At 38.4% G+C, this 21,036-nt stretch overlaps 1 protein-coding gene across 1 annotated transcript in view; it reads left to right on the forward strand.

The window, feature by feature from the left end:
- LOC140138773 (nuclear receptor subfamily 6 group A member 1-like) overlaps positions 1-21,036 on the forward strand; it is an 85,685-nt gene that overhangs the window by 29,265 nt on the left and 35,384 nt on the right. Inside the window, exons 2-3 of the mRNA XM_072160540.1 lie at positions 17,705-18,001; positions 20,135-20,190. Coding sequence (XP_072016641.1) covers positions 17,705-18,001; positions 20,135-20,190 — 353 coding nt within the window. The remainder of the gene's footprint in view (positions 1-17,704; positions 18,002-20,134; positions 20,191-21,036) is intronic.

Genomic DNA, 21,036 nt, shown 5'->3' on the forward strand with positions numbered 1-21,036 from the left:
TTGAAGTAAACTAGAGACAGTTTCTAGTCATTTCCCAAGATTTCATCCCTCTGCGACATTCCGTTCGGAAGAAATGATGCTCTAAAATCAGCTCCGAATCACCAAAAGACCCAAATTTCAACGTGTTTATCAACATGCAGAAGTTTGCAGAGGTTGGACACAAAATTGAATGTTTTATGCAAAAAGATAGTCTTTAATTTTAATTGTGAAAAGTACTTTATGTGTGTACAAATATTTTGAATACCTTAAACATAGGCCTATTTACAAAATTGAGTCAAATTACCCCCCCTCTCGTTCTCTATCTTCAAACTAGGCCTACTTTTATTTTGGCATTTTAAGCAAAAATACAAGTTTTATACGTTATTCTGATTTGGTATAAATCTATAGCAAAAGCGCTCATATAAGTAGATTTTTGATGCTTTTCTTAACGTCAGAGACTTGTATTTTTGGATAAATAAAAAAAAATGTATTGCTAAAACTAATCACAAACGTTATTTCAAGCATTTGCGAATGAAATAAAATGATTTATTAAGATTTCCGCCCTTATTCTATGTTTTTTTTGTAAAAATGCCCGTACATAGCAACACACTTTAAAAGCCGCTTATAAGAGAGCGCACCACCAATGATTGCGCCATTGGATAACACAGGAAAATACGCACGTTTGGATGGCGTTTTGTCACTGCAAAAACGTAATATAGATCAAAAGTTTGGTATCAAATTAAAGCTTATCACGTGTAGAATATTATTCTTTTAACAGTATATATTGGTGACCATCTACTTTTTTTGCTATTTGGCCGCAAAGAAAAAAGGTGCAAATTTAACCCTAAAAAATCACTCAATTTTTGAAACCGGACGTTGTTCAAATTCGCGCCAAAACTTCACCTCTGAAATAAAATATTGGGATTTTTTCTCCGATTCTTTCATGCAGACACTTGTCGGAAGCAAATGAGCTGAAAACGAGCGAATTTTGACAATATCTATAGAAAATAAAGCTGCAACAAGCTGAAATAAGCGGTGGACTATTTTAACCGAATTTCACTGGTACATAGATCGTGGAGTGCTTTGGTGGTGCGCCCTCCTAATCAGATTTGAGCAACTTTGAAATGGCGGCCATTTTGAAAATGGCCGCCACCGGAGTTCATCCCTACCATGCCTACGGTTTCCATGTTAAATATCACTCAGAAGGGTCCAAGGAACAAAATGATACCACTCGCGGAGGATCTGGGGTGGGGTACATGGAGGCCTATCTAGCTGATGCTCTAGGCCTATAGCAGTGTACAAACCAGGCATGACAAGGTTTAAGCCTGAATTCAGGCTTTTTTAGGTCCAAATTTCCGCACTTTTTTTTTAAATTTCAGCCCGTTTTGGGTTTTAGTTAATTTCGCGCGCGAAATGTAGTACTGCAACTGTAAAATCGGTAAAAAATATGGACCGAGAGACCGTTCACAAACACTTTTTAGGGGTGACCTATGCAAAAAAATTTCATTGCAAAATTTTTCGGCCCCCCCCCTTTTCAGATCTCAATAATGTCAGGGACCCCTTTTTTGATATGAAAATTATGGGTCAACCCCATAGAAAAGCATATAAACTCAATTTTCCCAGGAAAATATGTCATTTCCCCCCCTTAGGAGGGTCAACACTTTTAAGGGCCCCTTTTTGCATCAGCCCACCCCCTAACAAGTGTTTGTGAACGGTCCCCTATATTTACCCCAAATCTTCAGATATGGGTCCCAATTTTCGGTAATACACTTAGAAATGGGGAAGGGGTTCAGAAGCTCGAGCCGAACGTCCCCTCGAAAAATAATCCAAGTGGGGAGGAGGGGTCGCGTATATTTGCCGCGGTCTGAATAATAATCCTATAGGGGCCTAATGTTGGCAGGTGACCACTGACCAGAGGAATGTGTGACGTCATGCTTGACCATGAACATTATCAAATGAAAATGTTGTTTGAAAGCCATTTTCAAGGTTTTCCTCGAAAATTAACATTACTCATTCGTCACTCGGTTTCATTTTCCGGATATTTTTATTTTTCTGGTCATTAAAAGTCCATGCTGAGCTTGACCTTGTTATTTCACCAACAAACGATGTGGCTTCGGACAGTATAATTTTAATGGGAAACCGGAGATTTATTTCAACCACATCAATTTCCATGATTAGAGAAATCACGAAAATATTTTTCAATGCTATCTATTTTAGTGGCGTGGTGAATGGACGTCATCGTCATGACAATAATTGAACTTCTCCGGAGACACCGTGTTTAATCACTGTGTGTTTAATATACACGTTTTGAATTAATTAATCTTCTCCATGTTGTACTTTACCTACTCATTTGCTAGGACCCGATTGCATTATTAAATGGTATAGGCCTCTAAGTGCTCATCAGGGGTGGGTGTGGTTTGGGGCCAGGGGACACATCAAACATTTTTGTTGGTCATGTTCCCCCGGAATTTTGAGGTGGTGGGTCTTTGGGAGCTGACGGCGTACCGGTAAAATGGGGTCTTTGGAGCTGCGAACAAGTAAAATGGGGACTTTTGGAGCTGCTAGCAGTCAAAATCAAGGGTCTTGGCTTTTTGGTTTATATCTTTAATTTCTTGGCGTTTTGGTTGAAAATTGCCTGAAAAAAACAGAAATATTACTTATAGGGATGAACAATTTTTGGGTCTTTTAGAGCTGAAATTATCAAAATCAAGGGTCTTTCGGGGCTCTATTTTGGTCAAATATGGGGGTCTTTCGGGAGCTGCGAAATCCAATAAGGTGGTCTTTCCGGTCATTTGTGTTAAGTGCCCTCCCGCCCGGGGTTTGGGGCTTGAGCCCCCCAGATCAGGGTTTGCATATTTTGGTGACCGGACCTGGGGATGTACTATATACGTTGTGATTTTGCAACTGCTTAAAAACCTTTCAACGCAATTTTTTTTATTAAATGAAAAGTTCTTTCGACGCTTTAAGTTAAAGCCCCCCAAAAAAAAAAAAACTTGAAAAAATTACATGGAAATATATTTTTGCGTGGTGATTTCTTGTATCATACATGTTCATTGTGTCAATGGTCAAGTCCGTCTGCGTGATGTGTGACCGCCTGTACAGCTACCCCATATTATTACAGCGAGTCCTACAGTTGAAGACGCTGTTTTATCATGTTTGTTAGCCTATTTGGAAAGGCGTTTTGCCGTTATTGGGACAACGCAAGTGGCAATTTTGCTGTGGTATTTTCCAGTACAGGGGCCAGGACAAAACACCGAAAAAACGACCAGAATAAACCATTTGAGCTGATGAGAACAGAAACTTCCTTTCTAATTGCCTCAGCATCGACGTCCCAATAAATTATATTGGAGAATATATCAGTTTGAGCAACCTCGGACCATCCCATGACCACAAAACTGTAGCGTAGCCCAATTTTTAGTGTGAGAGGACAAAACCAAATTTTCGTCCCCATTTGTCAATTTTTTTGTCGTCGACCTCCCCAACACCTCCCCCAACACCACCACCGGCTCCCCTTGGCTACGATGTGTCCACTAAAGGATAGGGGGCCTACCTAAAGATTCTCTAAACATGCCAAATGGGACAAATCGTCATGAAAATTTGTTCGTTGCGAGATCAAGGATATTAAAGGAAAACAGCAACACAAATTCTCTTCCCAGAATGAATTTGATTGTTGATACTCTTTTAGAGGTACAGCGTGTTTGATAGCATAACTGACATGGGGGTTTCCTCTAGAGATAAGCTAATATGTCCGGGATATGCCTAAGAGGAGCGAAATTCGGAAATTATTAAACACCCTTTCCAGGAAGTTCGGCGAAGTTGTGATGTTGGTATCCGCAGTGGCAACACCGTCATGTTTTGTCCGGGTTGCCCTTTGGATTGGGGTTCACGGTGAATTTGCCCACCAAGTTGATATTTTTACCCCAGGAATTGACCAAAATCGAAGAGCCCGTAGGCCTACATCCTGAAACCATGCATAACTGCATTTTGCTGTGAAGAGCAAAAATCCTAAAAATTGGATTTTTAGGATCTTTGGTCTAAGGTTCGCTTGTAAAAATGATGCCGCTTGTTCGCCATGTCAAAATAAGTTTCGTCATGTCGAATACGGCAATAAGCTTTGCTGGTGTTAGGTTTAGGATAAGGAGTACCATTAGCTATGGTTTTAGGTTTATGCGTACCATTAGCTAGGGTTATGTTTAGGGTTAGGATTACCATTAGATAGGTTTAGGATTAGGAGTCCATTAGCTATAGGGTTAGGAGTCCCATTGACCTTTTCGGTTAATCCCATAAGCCTTTGCGAGTATACCTGAGATGTCGTCATTTGACGTAACACCGATTTGCAATGTTCGCTAAACGATGTGCGCATCGGCGCAGCCGCGCAGATCGTCAGATGTCAAATGACGACATGTTAGGTGTACTCGCAAAGGCTTATAGGATTTACAGAAAAGGTCAATTAGCTTGGGTTAGGTTTAGGAGTATCATTAGCTAGGTTTAGGGTTAGGAGTACCAAGTTGGCTAGGGTTAGGGTAAATACCTTAGGGTTAGGGTTAGGAACTTAGGAGTACCATTGGCTATGGTTGGGGTTAATAAGGACCATTTATAGTTGGGGTCATAAGGACCATTACTGGTTAGGAGTACCATTATCTAGGGTTATGTTTAAGGTTTATAGTAGTACGACAATTTGTGGAACATTTACGATCGGACATGAACCTGGTCAATGAAATTGGTAAACCTGGTTATAAGGAATTGTGTCCATTGGGGTTGGACTAATGGGGAAATAGAAGTCGTGTGTTATTATTCATGACTGGTTATTTATTTTAGGATCTTTGGTATTATGTATGTATTACAATGACCTTGGCGTATTTGTCTAGATTACGTAACATCTCACGTTATCACCGGAATAGAATCAAGTGTCTGCTGATAGGCGATGTGGTGGCAGAGACCTTGCTTTTGATATTCATTTAATCAGGGACATATGAGAATGGGAGAAATTTCAAGATAAATAATTAGGCATAAAATCTAAACAAATTTTGAACTGAATATCCTCATTAAAATTGTGTATATGTATACATGATCCACATAGGTAGGCCTACAAGTTACAATAAATGAACGCCCATCAAATTCATTGTCATGATTACAAACGCTTCATTATTTGCTATTGACGCATGCATGTTGCTTGGGTTGCTGTTCGTGGCTGGTACCGTACATGGCGGCCATTTTGGGTTTCTTGCGTGCCTCCTTGCGCACTGTCCAGATTTTTACATTTTTTACGGTAAACCGTTCATGATATATATATATGAATAGCATAATAATATTAAATGAAGAATTAAATAATTGGCTGGCCATGACTAGAATTACATGTAGGGGCCCTATTTACTCGTTCAACGAAACACGGAACAACCTTGTTGTCGGTGGACTGGCTGACCCCATTCAAGTTGAAATCCATCCATGCACCCCTATGGAACTGGTAGACATGACATGACTTTAATAATAATCTTCCACGCAAGGAGTGTGAACAAAATGGGGTTACCTAAATATGGGTAACTCCATTTGAAATTCACACTCCCTGTGTGGAAGATTAAGGTCATGTCTTCCAGAGGGGGTGTATGGATTTCAACTGGAATAGGCCATTTGATCCCCATCTTCATCTTTGGTCTTGCCAACTTTGCATGCATGATATCATTTGCAGGTGACATGTCCTTTCGTGAAATCCACTTTGCACTTCCAAGTAAAAACGCAGTTATTGTGAAGTAAATCTGAGCAGATTGACTCTATGGTCTGCTCTCGTAGCTCATCCAGCTCTGAGCCCTCCCCCGGGGACTCTTCGAATTTGATTTGTACGGGGATGTGCCACGCAGACTTTCGGATGCTGACTTTCTTTACCTATACTTTTTGCTGTTTTTGCCATCAGTATACCAATTTTTAACAAAATATCCAAAATTGGCCATATTTGGGCGCTTTTAAGCCCTTTCCCCCCAAATGTACCGGCAATGGGCGCTTTGGTCTCCACTGAAAACCCATCCATCGATATACAATGATATACCAAAATCGCTGTAAAGTACCCCCAAACGGTGGCACATGCCCTTAGTTATACCTTCAACCATGGAGAACCCACCCCGGGTTGCAGGCCATCGATCACAGTGTCGTAGATTTCTTTTTGACATTGGGGGGGGTTGGAATTGTTTTTGAAGTATAGTGAATTAAGGGTACTATACACCCCTGGCCAATTTTGTGCCTATTTTTGCATTTTTCTCAAAAATTATAGCGCATTGGTGACAAGTAAGATATGTATATGGGCAAGGGCTACAACTACTGCACTGAAAATTCAGCAACTCAAGGCAAGTAGTTATTGATTTATTGATCAAATATTGGGTTTCCCTCATTTTTGACTGTAACTCCACAACTGTTGTCTGTGCTGAAATAAAATTTCCAGTGCAGTAGTTGTAGTCCTTGCCCCTATAATATACATATCTTACTTGTCACTAATGCTTTATCATTTTTGAGAAAAATGCAAAAATAGGCACAAAATTGGGCAGGGGTGTAGTACCCCCTTAAGCACCTTTTAGTTAATGGTACAAATGCGCGCGAAAAATTTTGCCATATGGCCAAATATGAGGTTAATTTGGAGGCGTCAACATTGGGGGGATGATTGTATGGACCATTCCCCTGGCAAAATATTGGGGGGATTTACCCCCCCCCCCCGGATCTACGCCTATGATCGATCAGATCATGTAAACAACACAGCAGACATGGCTTTCTTAATTGTTTACTGCTCACAAAGAAAATCGAAAGTATCTACTGGGAATTAATAAAGCAGATACGTCTTTTGGCTCGAGAATTAAAGCAGACAATTTTGATTCCGAAATTACTTTGAGCTGAGACTTTCATGGAAGATTTGTCTGGGCGATCACAATAGGCGTCTTATATAATGACAAAGAACGGGTTATGATGCGGAACATACTTCATGTTTAAAATCTAAATGGTTCAAATTTGAAGAGTAGAATTTAGATCGAAATGAATAGGCGTAGTCAAGTGGAAAGCAATAGAAAAATGCATAAACCGTAAAAAATGGGATAAAAATAAGGAAAAAAGAAAGGAAAATCATGAAAGTTGTTGATCTCTTCGTCAGACATTGTAGAATGCAGATCCAGGGGCCACGAGAGTTATGAAAGACGAAAACAAAGAAACACGTGAGAGCAAAAACGGGGAGTAGAAGAGGAAGATGCAACAGCCAATTCAAAATTGAATGTTTTCAATAACCACGGCATAAGGGCAAGCATGATGGGTGTATCCCCGGGGTCTCCCCGTCAGTCCGAAACGACCAGCGGAATCCTAATCCTAAAAATTCGGACTAACCATGCTATATTAAACCATAGATTTTAATATTTAAAATCTATGATTAAACGGTGGTTCGGACTGACGGGGTGTACCCGTCGGCACAATCCTTGGCCCCTCCCTTATTACTCTCCCCCAGCTCAGCCAATCATTTATTTCTGTTGCACTGCTTACAATGGAGCAACAATAAAGGGTCTCTCTTGAAATATTATTGATATTTCGTCCCGAGAAGCGGCCAATGTGGGCTTCGCTCTGGATCGCCACCTGGACACTTAATCATGTAGGGCTCTGGAAAAAAGTTCCAACTCCATTAGCAGTAACTTCATAACATTTTGTTCATAAATTATTTGTATAGACATGCGGATGTTTTACAATTGTTATATTAAACCAGAGAGGAAACCTAACTCGATGTATTATTTGAACTTCCGGATAGCTTATTTTGAATCTGCCCTCCAAGTTCAGCTGTCCCCTTCCTCACCGTACTGTTTGTATACACGTGATATATAGCCATGGACCATGTGCATGAACAAAGTTCTTTGAACTGGTGAACCATTATTATGGGTGACCGATCAAGGAAGATGTTATTTTTCTTGAAACGTCTTTCTTTTGTGAATAATTACGTCACCTTGAAAATCAAAGAGATAAAAAGTAAATGGCGAAGTCTTGCCCATGTATTGTGGTAATGGAATGTGTTTTGTTCTGTTCGTTAAAGTTATTGAATACAATCAGTGGCATCAAGAAATATATTGGTCGATAAGGAGGTGAAGCAAACACATTAAAATAAGTACTAGTATATGATCCGTGGGGAGGGGCAAAGTAAATTGCAGGGAGTGGGGCAAAATCAACCAATTTCGCGCAAATTTGCCGCTAAGGCGACGAAAAAAGAAAACCCTGTTCTACGGGCCCGACCGACCCAGATTTTGAACAAATTGGGGAAAAAATGAATGCCGACCCAAATTTCGGAAATTTCAGGAACAAAATTTTTTTTTGTATTTTCTCAGATTGCAAATTAGTAACAGATTTTGGTGATTTTTGGGTCATTTCAAAAACAAACAAAAAAGGCCGACCGACCGACTCTACTTGAAAGGTCCGTCCGCCCGTAGAACAGGGTTTCTTTTTTTCGTCGCCTAAAAGTGGCAATTTTCGTTATTTTGTGTTTTTAATGGGGGAAATTAAAGAACATATTGGGAGAGGGGGCCTCACTATAAAGATGTAGCAGAATGCCTACATAAAACGCAGTTTTTGTCGACTCCATGTGGAACGCAAAAACGTCTGCATCTATATATATCGTGACCCATACCCTTTCTTTCCATTCGAATAAGTTATGGTGTCGTCAATGTTGTGGGAATTGAGGACTTCGTAAACCATTTTGTCCGACAGGCACTCCGACTCTCCAGACCGTGTACCTACCTATATTACCCATAGGGAGAGAAGCTACTGGGAACCACACACTCGTGGAACCCATAGAGCGTGTTTCTACAGAGCCAAATACCGTTTTGGAAACGGTATGGAACCGTTAATCACTCCTGTGGAAACAGCCTCCAACGCCTTTTTGCAACACCTTTTCATCGCCAACGGAAACCTCGTTGGAGTAGGTTTTTGCCGTTGACGAAGCGGGTAGATTTTCTGTGGAAACAGACCTAAGCGGTAACTTGCCGATTATTGAGCAAAATCAAACAAAATTGCTGTTAATCAACATGTTAATTGGACAGACGACATGACAAAAACGTTAATAACAGCCTGGGCAACATAACAAGTCCAAACTATGTAAAGCCACAATTTCTCCGTGATACGGAAAAATAGAAAAACTCACGGAATTCGGGGTTTGCTCACGGAAATTTGTAAATGCTACAAAATAATGAAAAACTGTGTAAAATGTAAAACTTTTCTGTTGATTTGCAAAATATAACAAAAAAAGTGATTATTTAGCAGTAATCAACCATTAAACAATCCATTCTAGCATTAATTCTAGGCCTACGATGCAAGATTTTGGCCATACTACCGTAAAAGGTAAGACAAAATACACTTTTAAAACATGTTTGTCATTCAGATTAAACGGTATGGACACGCCAACGGCAAAAACCTGTCTGTGGAAACAGCAGGTTAAACGGTAAGATAACGGTAAGATAGCGTTATCCATTTAGCGGTAACTTAGCGGTGTGCCTGTAGAAACAAGCTCATAGATGGTGACAATGACGATATCGTCAAAGACGACGACGATAAATCATCGTTTTATAATGTTACGACGACGACGATGATGATAAAGGGTTGACGACGGTAATGATGATGACATGATAACATATCGTGAATCTCATAAGAGGTGTTGATGATGATACTAGTAATTTAGTGGATGCAAAAATGATGATGCTGATTGATTTCATCGTTGATGTTGATATTTCACGTTGCTGCTTGAAATTTTCTTTTCAAATGTTGACATTATCTTCATTCATTCATTCATTCAATCAATCAATCATTCAACCCAAGATGAATCATATTGATTACAGTCGCGTCTGGCCGGCTGACATCTCAGCTCCCAAGAACCTCGCAATTACATTTATGTTATAATTAATGAAAATTATAACTCCCGAGAACATCCCAAGTTACTACATTCATGTTATAATAATGATCATTATAACACATTAGTAGATGTTAATTATAACACATTAATGGGTGGCATGAGTAAACATTCACTGGGTATGATAAATGACATGATAAATGCATGGTATAGATTCATTATTATACAAACATGATGTTATATTATAGCCTTGAGCGGTAGCCAAGACTAATTAGGCTCTAATATGATTGCGATGATTTTTTACATAACATTGCCATATAATATAAGCCCTGTGTTACACTTCCACGAGGAGGTCTACGGGGAGAAATTCTACAAGGTAATAGACCTCTTTTGCTATAATTCCATGCAGTTGAAACCATAATACACATCCTATATGGAAGACGTAATCTTCCACACAGGGAGTGGAGATTTCAAATCACCTATTAATAGTTCAGGTAACCCCATTTGAAATTCACACTCCCTGTGTGAGATATTAAGGTTACGTCTAGCCCTACTAGTATAGGGCCTTTTGACTGTGGTGATCCAAAACCATGCTATATCATCCCCAGAAATTTCCGGGTGGAGCGGTTAGTGGGTTTTTAGCGGTTCTCGGATATAGTGTGTTTATTAAGCCCTATAGTAGGGCTTGTCACGTTTTCCACAGTGGGTATATGGGTTCAACTCAAATAGCCCATTTTTTATTTATATCAACCTGTGATGCAGTGGGATGGAGATCCACAAATTACCCATCAATAGGGCATTTTTCATCCAAATCCATCTTTCTATCTGGCTATCCAAAGCCAGCAGATGTGCATGCAGCCAGCACCTTGCCGAGCTCTTGTATGGGCTGAGCTGCTGAACGAACTTCGCGCTTGCGGTTTGAGCATGGCGACCCGACAGAATATAAAAAGCCATAAGTGATGAATATGATGAAAGAAAATCAGCTACTTAATCAGCAAATTTTAATATGCGGTAACCAGTGGCGTAGATTTCTTTTTGACATGGGGGCGTGAAAAATGCCATAGTTGAAGCTAAACCTGGTGAAATATGATGCAAAAGTTGAATAAATTCGCGCGAAGTGCACAAAACTGTGTACTTTTTAGGCTAAAACGGGCAAATATGAGATTTATATGGTCAGAAACCCACATACAGGCGTCCACATTGGGGAGATGATTGTATGGACCCCCCCCATCAAAATATTAGGCGAATTATTTCATCAAAATAAACATTGTAGCATTAGTACAGCGCCACCATGAACACGGGGTTGCAAATCGCAAATTGGGCCTGGGAAGCAAATAAAATTTGTCAAAACAATTTGTGCGATTTATAGAGGGCGTTAGTCTATTATGGTTGTTGACGATTTCTGATCCAAGTGGTGCAGACCATGGACAATTATAATGTTACTGAGGTTGTAATTGCTCCAAATTTAATTTATAACCACCACACACCTGTACCCGCACCAGTCTTACCCCACCATGTTGTGTAAAATACCAATCCCCCCTTCTCCACAAACATGCTTTTTTTTGCAACAATCATATTAGGCAAAGTGGATGTGACTTTGCATTTATTTAGGCAAAGTGGATGTGACTTTGCATTTATTTTCCTCGTCTGGCGTCAACAACCATTTGTCAAAACAACCACCCCGTGTTTAGAGTCATAAACACAGACAACCTACGTGCATACCCACCCCCACCCATGCACCCCACACATTTTTGGTAACTGAAACTGAAACACATACGCACCCCTACACTCATAGAAATTGTTCGTTGGCATTACTCAGTAAGTTAAGTCGTTGCGTCAACTTTCCGAGTAATGCCAACGCGTACAATTTCGAGTAACGCCGACTCGATATCATTATGTTGGTCGCACTCATTTGCACTTTATTGAGTTGTTACAACTCAGAAAATGAAACTAGCCTACAATCCCCGAAAAATGTCGTTGAAACGCTTTAGGCATCTTGAATGAAATCCAAAGTGTATATTTAATGTGGATAAAAATGTTCAATATTTGGAATTAGAAGAAAGCTGGGCCATCAATTAACACTTTTTCCTTCCCCACCCCCATCATTCAATGTTGCGACACTTTGGAGACACGCTGAACACATTTGCACGTTTCAACATTGCACGGGGGAGTGGGGGGGGACTAATTTTCCCCTAAAGACGCTTTAATGTTTCAAGACATATTTCGGGGATTGTATGAGGCAAACGCTAAAATTAACATCTGATTTTAATCTTTTGGCTATAACTTTAAAACTACTTGATAGAATCACTCCAAATTTTCAATGAATATTAGTTAGTGCATAAGCTATGATATGGGTATAAAATAAAAGAACTAATTGTATCAATTTTGACTATATCGCCCTGCACTACAAGCAGGTTGCACCCCCACCTGTGTATGTCTACAATCATAGATTGAATACAATAACGCTCTTTTCAAACATACTTATCTTACAGATGTGAGTGATCAGCATGATATAGTTCAATGCATAGGTATCGCGTGAACGCTGGAGTGCAGGGCAATATAGTCAAAAAACGACCTTTTTCACCTTTTTCAGACCAACCCCCCCCGAGCAAAAAACAAAACAAAACGAACTAATAACAAAATCGCATTAGTACGCTTATGAAGTAGGCCTACTCATGCAGAGATATCTTTAAAATTGATATTTTATTTGCGTGAAATGGTAAAGTGCGATTGTAAATCGTCCCATTGAATCACATAGTGATTTGACGGTTTACCCTAGCCTAATACTGAATATTAATACAAGGAGTTTCTTTAATTTAGAAATGGTAAACCGTTGACAAAATTCATAATTTAGGCCGATTTGGTGTCAACTTTTATTTGTAAAGTGTTTTGTTTGAAAGCTTGTTAAAAACTACATCTAATTTTACTATTTTACGTTTTGTTAGCTCTAACATTATTTACATTTTACTGATTTTAGCAAATGTAAATCGTCTGTCGAGATTTACCATTTTCATAATCACGAGAATGCAATGCGCGCCCATATATCACGGAATCCCGTAATTATTTCAACATGACAGCGTGGTGTAATGGATAGTACTTCAGACGGTGAAACGGAAGGCTAGTGGTTCGAGCCTCAACAGTTTCATTTTTTTTTTTTTTTTTTTTTGTGTGTGACTTATTCAAACCAGTAAACTATTCTTCTGTATTCATGACAATTGACATTGTGAAACACGAAAATAAGTTTTAAAGCCCTAATTTATCTATGGCATGATAATTGATTTTTTAAAATTGTAATAAAGACACAAATAGATCCGGACATCTTTAAAGGTTATGAATATGGGCACTATAGCAATTGTAAGATAAACTATTCTTCTGTATTCATGACAATTGACATTATGAAACACGAAAATAAGTTTTAAAACCCTAATTTATCTATGGCATAATAATTGATTGTTTTTGTTTTAAATTGTAATAAAGACAAACATAGATCCGGACATCTTTAAAGGTCATGAATATGGGCACTATAGCAATTGTAAGATAACCCCCCACACACACCCCACCCACACCTACTCGTATCCACCGCCAAACGAGGACATCTAACTTTTCACAGTAAAACCGAGGACCTTGTACATTTGAATTTTCACATTCTAATCGTGGACTTTTGTGTGAAAACATGACAATTAATCGACTAACCGAGGACCTCGACATATTACCGGCATTGGGGGACCTCCCCCCCCCCCAATGCAATTTTGAGCTGTATAGCGCCCTCTGCAAGCGTTAAAAAACGAGGACGTCCTCGTTTTTTTTGTGTGTCTGTAGTTTATAAGTGAAATGTCAAGTGGGTGTCCTCGTTCGTAGGTGAAAACGCACGCACCCCTACACACACCCCCACACACCCCCACCCCGTTCAAGTTTCATACGTTTCATAAGTATTTTACTTATAGAGTGCTTGCACATAAGGTCATTAGTTCAAATCATCTCCTCTATAGGCACGCTCCAGAAGATATGCAAATGGATGGAGTACAAAAGAATTATTTGACCACTACCTAAATAAAAGATGAGTTGTTTTATTTTGTGCCCACATCATAGCCTATCTATTAATGAATAGTCATGGAAAATTTTTCACGCGGTACCATTGAACTATATCATGCTGATCACTCACATCTGTAAGATTAGTATGTTTGAAAAGAGCGCTATTGTATTCAATCTATGATTGTAGACATACACAGGTGATGGGTGCAAGCTGCTTGTAGTGCAGGGCGATATAGTCAAAATTGATACAATTAGTTGTTTTATTTTATACCCACATCATAGCTTATGCGCTAACTAATATTCATTGAAAATTTGGAGTGATTCTATCAAGTAGTTTTAAAGTTATAGCCAAAAGATTAAAATCAGATGTTAATTTTAGCGTTTGCCTCAGACAATCCCCGAAAAATGTCGTTGAAACGCTTTAGGCATCTTGAATGAAATCCAAAGTGTATATTTAATGTGGATAAAAATGTTCAATATTTGGAATTAGAAGAAAGCTGGGCCATCAATTAACATTTTCCTTCCCCACCCCCATCATTCAATGTTGCGACACTTTGGAGACACGCTGAACACATTTGCACGTTTCAACATTGCACGGGGGAGTGGGGGGACTAATTTTCCCTAAAGACGCTTTAATGTTTCAAGACATATTTCGGGGATTGTATGAGGCAAACGCTAAAATTAACATCTGATTTTAATCTTTTGGCTATAACTTTAAAACTACTTGATAGAATCACTCCAAATTTTCAATGAATATTAGTTAGTGCATAAGCTATGATATGGGTATAAAATAAAAGAACTAATTGTATCAATTTTGACTATATCGCCCTGCACTACAAGCAGGTTGCACCCCCCACCTGTGTATGTCTACAATCATAGATTGAATACAATAACGCTCTTTTCAAACATACTTATCTTACAGATGTGAGTGATCAGCATGATATAGTTCAATGCATAGGTATCGCGTGAACGCTGGAGTGCAGGGCAATATAGTCAAAAAACGACCTTTTTCACCTTTTTCAGACCAACCCCCCGAGCAAAAAACAAAACAAAACGAACCAATAACAAAATCGCATTAGTACGCTTATGAAGTAGGCCTACTCATGCAGAGATATCTTTAAAATTGATATTTTATTTGCGTGAAATGGTAAAGTGCGATTGTAAATCGTCCCATTGAATCACATAGTGATTTGACGGTTTACCCTAGCCTAATACTGAATATTAATACAAGGAGTTTCTTTAATTTAGAAATGGTAAACCGTTGACAAAATTCATAATTTAGGCCGATTTGGTGTCAACTTTTATTTGTAAAGTGTTTTGTTTGAAAGCTTGTTAAAAACTACATCTAATTTTACTATTTTACGTTTTGTTAGCTCTAACATTATTTACATTTTACTGATTTTAGCAAATGTAAATCGTCTGTCGAGATTTACCATTTTCATAATCACGAGAATGCAATGCGCGCCCATATATCACGGAATCCCGTAATTATTTCAACATGACAGCGTGGTGTAATGGACAGTACTTCAGACGGTGAAACGGAAGGCTAGTGGTTCGAGCCTCAACAGTTTCACCTTTTTTTTTTCTTTTTTTTTGTGTGTGACTTATTCAAACCAGTAAACTATTCTTCTGTATTCATGACAATTGACATTGTGAAACACGAAAATAAGTTTTAAAGCCCTAATTTATCTATGGCATGATAATTGATTTTTTTAAATTGTAATAAAGACACAAATAGATCCGGACATCTTTAAAGGTTATGAATATGGGCACTATAGCAATTGTAAGATAAACTATTCTTCTGTATTCATGACAATTGACATTATGAAACACGAAAATAAGTTTTAAAACCCTAATTTATCTATGGCATAATAATTGATTGTTTTTGTTTTAAATTGTAATAAAGACAAACATAGATCCGGACATCTTTAAAGGTCATGAATATGGGCACTATAGCAATTGTAAGATAACCCCCCACACACACACCCACACCTACTCGTATCCACCGCCAAACGAGGACATCTAACTTTTCACAGTAAAACCGAGGACCTTGTACATTTGAATTTTCACATTCTAATCGTGGACTTTTGTGTGAAAACATGACAATTAATCGACTAACCGAGGACCTCGACATATTACCGGCATTGGGGGACCTACCCCCCTATGCAATTTTGAGCTGTATAGCGCCCTCTGCAAGCGTTAAAAAAACGAGGACGTCCTCGTTTTTGTGTGTGTCTGTAGTTTATAAGTGAAATGTCAAGTGGGTGTCCTCGTTCGTAGGTGAAAACGCACGCACCCCTACACACACCCCCACACACCCCCACCCCGTTCAAGTTTCATACGTTTCATAAGTATTTTACTTATAGAGTGCTTGCACATAAGGTCATTAGTTCAAATCATCTCCTCTATAGGCACGCTCCAGAAGATATGCAAATGGATGGAGTACAAAAGAATTATTTGACCACTACCTAAATAAAAGATGAGTTGTTTTATTTTGTGCCCACATCATAGCCTATCTATTAATGAATAGTCATGGAAAATTTTTCACGCGGTACCATTGAACTATATCATGCTGATCACTCACATCTGTAAGATTAGTATGTTTGAAAAGAGCGCTATTGTATTCAATCTATGATTGTAGACATACACAGGTGATGGGTGCAAGCTGCTTGTAGTGCAGGGCGATATAGTCAAAATTGATACAATTAGTTGTTTTATTTTATACCCACATCATAGCTTATGCGCTAACTAATATTCATTGAAAATTTGGAGTGATTCTATCAAGTAGTTTTAAAGTTATAGCCAAAAGATTAAAATCAGATGTTAATTTTAGCGTTTGCCTCAGACAATCCCCGAAAAATGTCGTTGAAACGCTTTAGGCATCTTGAATGAAATCCAAAGTGTATATTTAATGTGGCTAAAAATGTTCAATATTTGGAATTAGAAGAAAGCTGGGCCATCAATTAACACTTTTCCTTCCCCACCCCCCATCATTCAATGTTGCGACACTTTGGAGACACGCTGAACACATTTGCACGTTTCAACATTGCACGGGGAGTGGGGGACTAATTTTCCCTAAAGACGCTTTAATGTTTCAAGACATATTTCGGGGATTGTAGGTTAGCATAAGTTTCTAGAGGTGTGCTATAGTATACAAAATTTTGCACTGATTACAAAACTAAATATTTGAATACTGCTAATTGTGCAGAAAATGATCCAATTACGTGAATTAAGTAACAAAGTACCAAATTGGAATAACTCAAAACAATAAGTACTCAGTAACTTAATATGAACGAGTTACATCAACTTACATGTTGAGTTACAATAACTCAACTAATTGGTTCTTTGAACCTTGTTTATTTTTCTAAGTTCCCTGAACTTGAATTCAGAAGTTGGCATTACTTAAAAAGTTGACGCAACGACTTACATCAACTTTTTAAGTAATGCCAACAAAGTTGATTAGTTGACGGAACTTTTTGAGCTTTTTCAGCATTTTTTAAGTTCTGATAACTTAAATGAATTTTGTTTTGGCAACTTTTACACTATTTTTGAGTTGTCCAAACTTACTCCTTTTGAATTGCGCCAACAAGGCGAACAAGTCATTTCTATGAGTGTACTCATACCATTTCTGAAAGGAAGTTACTGCTTGGTCATCATGGTCATTATTCTTAAATCGTTTCGTTGCAGAAAAAAGATAATGACTTTGATTGCTCACTTACTTATACAGAGATATAATATAGCTAACAAATTAATATTCTTTATGAGTTGAGATTACCGGGTTTTTTAATTTATTGCTGTGTTCTGTATTCTAAAGTTTTTTGTTTGTGTGTACTTTTTCTTGCCTAGATTTTGACTTCGCTGCAGCTGCTTCCAAAGTTTATGCCAACCATGTAACGCCGCCAAGCGGCGGCGGTGCCGTCGATGATAGTAAAACATGCCTTATATGTGGCGATCGTGCCACGGGCCTCCACTACGGGATTGTATCGTGCGAGGGATGCAAAGGATTCTTCAAGAGGAGCATATGTAACAAGAGGGTGTACAGGTGTTTACGGGACAAGAGCTGTATGATGTCTCGCCAGAAACGTAACAGGTGTCAGTACTGTAGGATGCTGAAATGTTTACAAGTTGGCATGAATAGGAAAGGTAAGAGAGCTGCTGGAATTTTGTATACATTGCTATCTACTGAAGATAGCACAAATACCAGTACCTGATAAGGCGTTTAATTATTTGTAATTTAGTTGTAATTATTGCAGTGGGAATAATGATGAAGAGGTCAATGATATTTATGCTGATTTTTCTCCCTATTTCGGCCAATTGTTACGTTTTTAAGCCAAGATTTATTTTATTATTTAGTGTAGAGCTGATGTTATCGCATCTCACATAAATAGAGCCCCCTCGATTTGTCGAAATGGGGCGCTATATACTTTTCAAGCTGGCGAATGCCAGTGACAGGCGCGATGGCGTGATAGAAGCTCAAGGACTCCCGTGAAAAGACAGCGATATATCGAGTCTTTTAACTTCGTCTTCAGCACTGCCCTGAAAGATCTTAGCTGATCTTCATCTTATGTCGAGCTCGAGTGGGTATTTTACATTCTATGCTTTTGTTTTTGCCATTGGGGAGAGAAGCAAATAAGCTTAATAGAATGAAAATAAAATGATGAATTTTTAGTTATCTAAACCGTCTTCAACGGACTAATTCACGCGGTGTTTTTTTAGCGTCAAATTTTTTGAGGTTTATGAACAAAACAAAGCATAGGCCTATCTCTGATAAAAAACAAATTGAATCGGTTGAGTTTATCGCCGGTTTTTTTCGTTCAACATTCATGCAGTTCTCATTGAAAAAAAAATGCAAGATTATGAAAAGAACATTATATAGCCATCAATCTTCTGCAATAATTATGTTATCCGGCTGAGGACGACTATACAACTGCGCTCTTACTTACTTCGCCTTGGCTTCGTATAGCACAGTGTGTGATATATTCTGTTAAAGCCATAATATCCGATTTTATAATATGAAATTGGTTCATTTTTTCCAAACCCGATTTTTTGGCATATTTGTGTTTGTAGAAATTGTAGGTCAATTGAGCAATAAGACATAATTCATAATTATGAGTTTAAGTCCGCCATAGAACTCCATGTTAAATGGTCAAAATAGCCAGTGGGGTTTCTTTCACTTTACCTTGTTAATAAAATAAAATAAAAAATGTTGTTATATCACCCAGTCTTATTAGTGAAAAAAAACCTTCTCGGCAGTTAATATACATGTAAGGCCGTGTAAAATTAATATTTTGGTTCTCGTCCCTCCTCCTCAATTTCTGGGATTTGTCAGATTTTTTTTTTTTTTAGATTTTTCAATTTTTTAGACTTTGGAATGATTTATGAAATCTTCATACATATAAATAAGTTTATTAGAGAACAAGCATCACTTCCAAGTCTTTTGTGGTACTCTAGGGGTTTATCCTCAGAATCTCACATTTGAAAAAAAGGGCCTCATCGTTTCCTCGAGAACTGTTGGAGAAGACCGAAAACTACTGACAATACTAATTTTACATTGAAAAAAAAAAAAAAAAAAAAAAAACCTCCCTCCCTCATCAATTCATGAAAATCCTCTGGACGAGAACCAAAACATTAATTTTATACGGCCTAATGTTATTTCAACATTTTGGATAACGATTAACAAAATTAAAACATCACGGAAATCGTACATTACCAGTATGGCTAAGGGTACTACACCCTGCCCAATTTTGTGCCTATTTTTGCATTTTTCTCAAAAATTATAGCGCATTGGTGACAAGTAAGATATGTATATTATAGGGGCAAGGACTATAACTACTGCACTGAAATTTTTATTTCAGCACAGACAATAGTTGTGGAGTTACAGTCAAAAATGAGGGAAAACCAATATTTGATCAATAAATCAATAACTACTTACCTTGAGTTGCTGAATTTTCAGTGCAGTAGTTGTAGTCCTTGCTCCTATAATATACATATCTTACTTGTCACCAATGCGCTATAATTTTTGAGAAAAATGCAAAAATAGGCACAACATTGGGCAGGGGTGTAGTACCCCCTTAACTAAACAGGAACTGGAGTCGATTTGACTGTCCGTCCGTCGTAAGACTAAACCCATTACCAACTCTTCCATGACAGTAGGCCTATAAATAGGATTTATAATTATAGGGCCTGATTTTTTTTTGGTCAAATGATGTGTGAAATTTTAAGAAAGAAATCTGACGATATCATTACCAAAACATTATTTCATTGTTTTGTTTTCAGCTATCAGGGAAGATGGAATGCCGGGTGGAAGAAATAAAAGTATCGGCCCAGTAAAGGTAAGTGTCTTAAGGTTAGGTTTAGGCCTACTGGTATAGGGCCTATACTAGTAGGCCTACAGTACTATTATAAATGGGATAAATGTAAAACAATTTTGATCAGTCAATCTTACGTTCGATTCATTCTTAAATTTTCTAACCACACTCAGCGTTTTACATTCTTTCTTTTCTTCTGTCATTTTTCTCTTTTTGCTAAACTAATCGCACTTCACACGTTTAATTTTAAAGGGAAGTGGCATCACCAAGAAATTTTTCCGGGTGAAGGGAAGGTGAAGGGAAAGTAATATGGAGGAAATTTGGAAACTCTCCCATGCCCAGGCCCGTACGCAGGGGACCCCCCCAAATTTGGAAAAATATACAAAAAGTTTTCAGAATATGCGAGCGTAGCGAGCAAAAAAATCAGGTTTTTCACACTTTTTGGACAAAAAAGGTCCAAATTTTGTCCACTTTTCACAAAATTGCCCCTGCCCCACGGAAAAAAGTCCACTTTTTCAAAATCAGCACCCCCCAAATGAAATTCTGCGTACGGGCCTGCCTATGCCCTATGGCACTGAAAGAACTACAGCCAGGGGAAAATATGTTGGCACACTTTCACTGTCTTTTGGTGAATCTCTGCCCCCTCTCTCCCACCTACGTTGGACAAAGCCATGTTGTCATCGGGTCCGTGAGGCTCTCCAACATTTAAAGATCGGGAGTTCCTACTTCAAATTCACGATCACTCGCTTCTTACTATTGGTATGACATGCATTTGAACTGTTTTGAGCAAGTGTCTCAACTATTTATTTCGTTGATTGTAGACTTACGCATGTCTGTAGCCACCTGCCTATTTATACGTTGGAATCTCGT

The sequence above is a fragment of the Amphiura filiformis genome, chromosome 18 (genome assembly GCF_039555335.1).
Source record: "Amphiura filiformis chromosome 18, Afil_fr2py, whole genome shotgun sequence".
Classification (NCBI taxonomy): Eukaryota; Metazoa; Echinodermata; class Ophiuroidea; order Amphilepidida; family Amphiuridae; genus Amphiura; species Amphiura filiformis.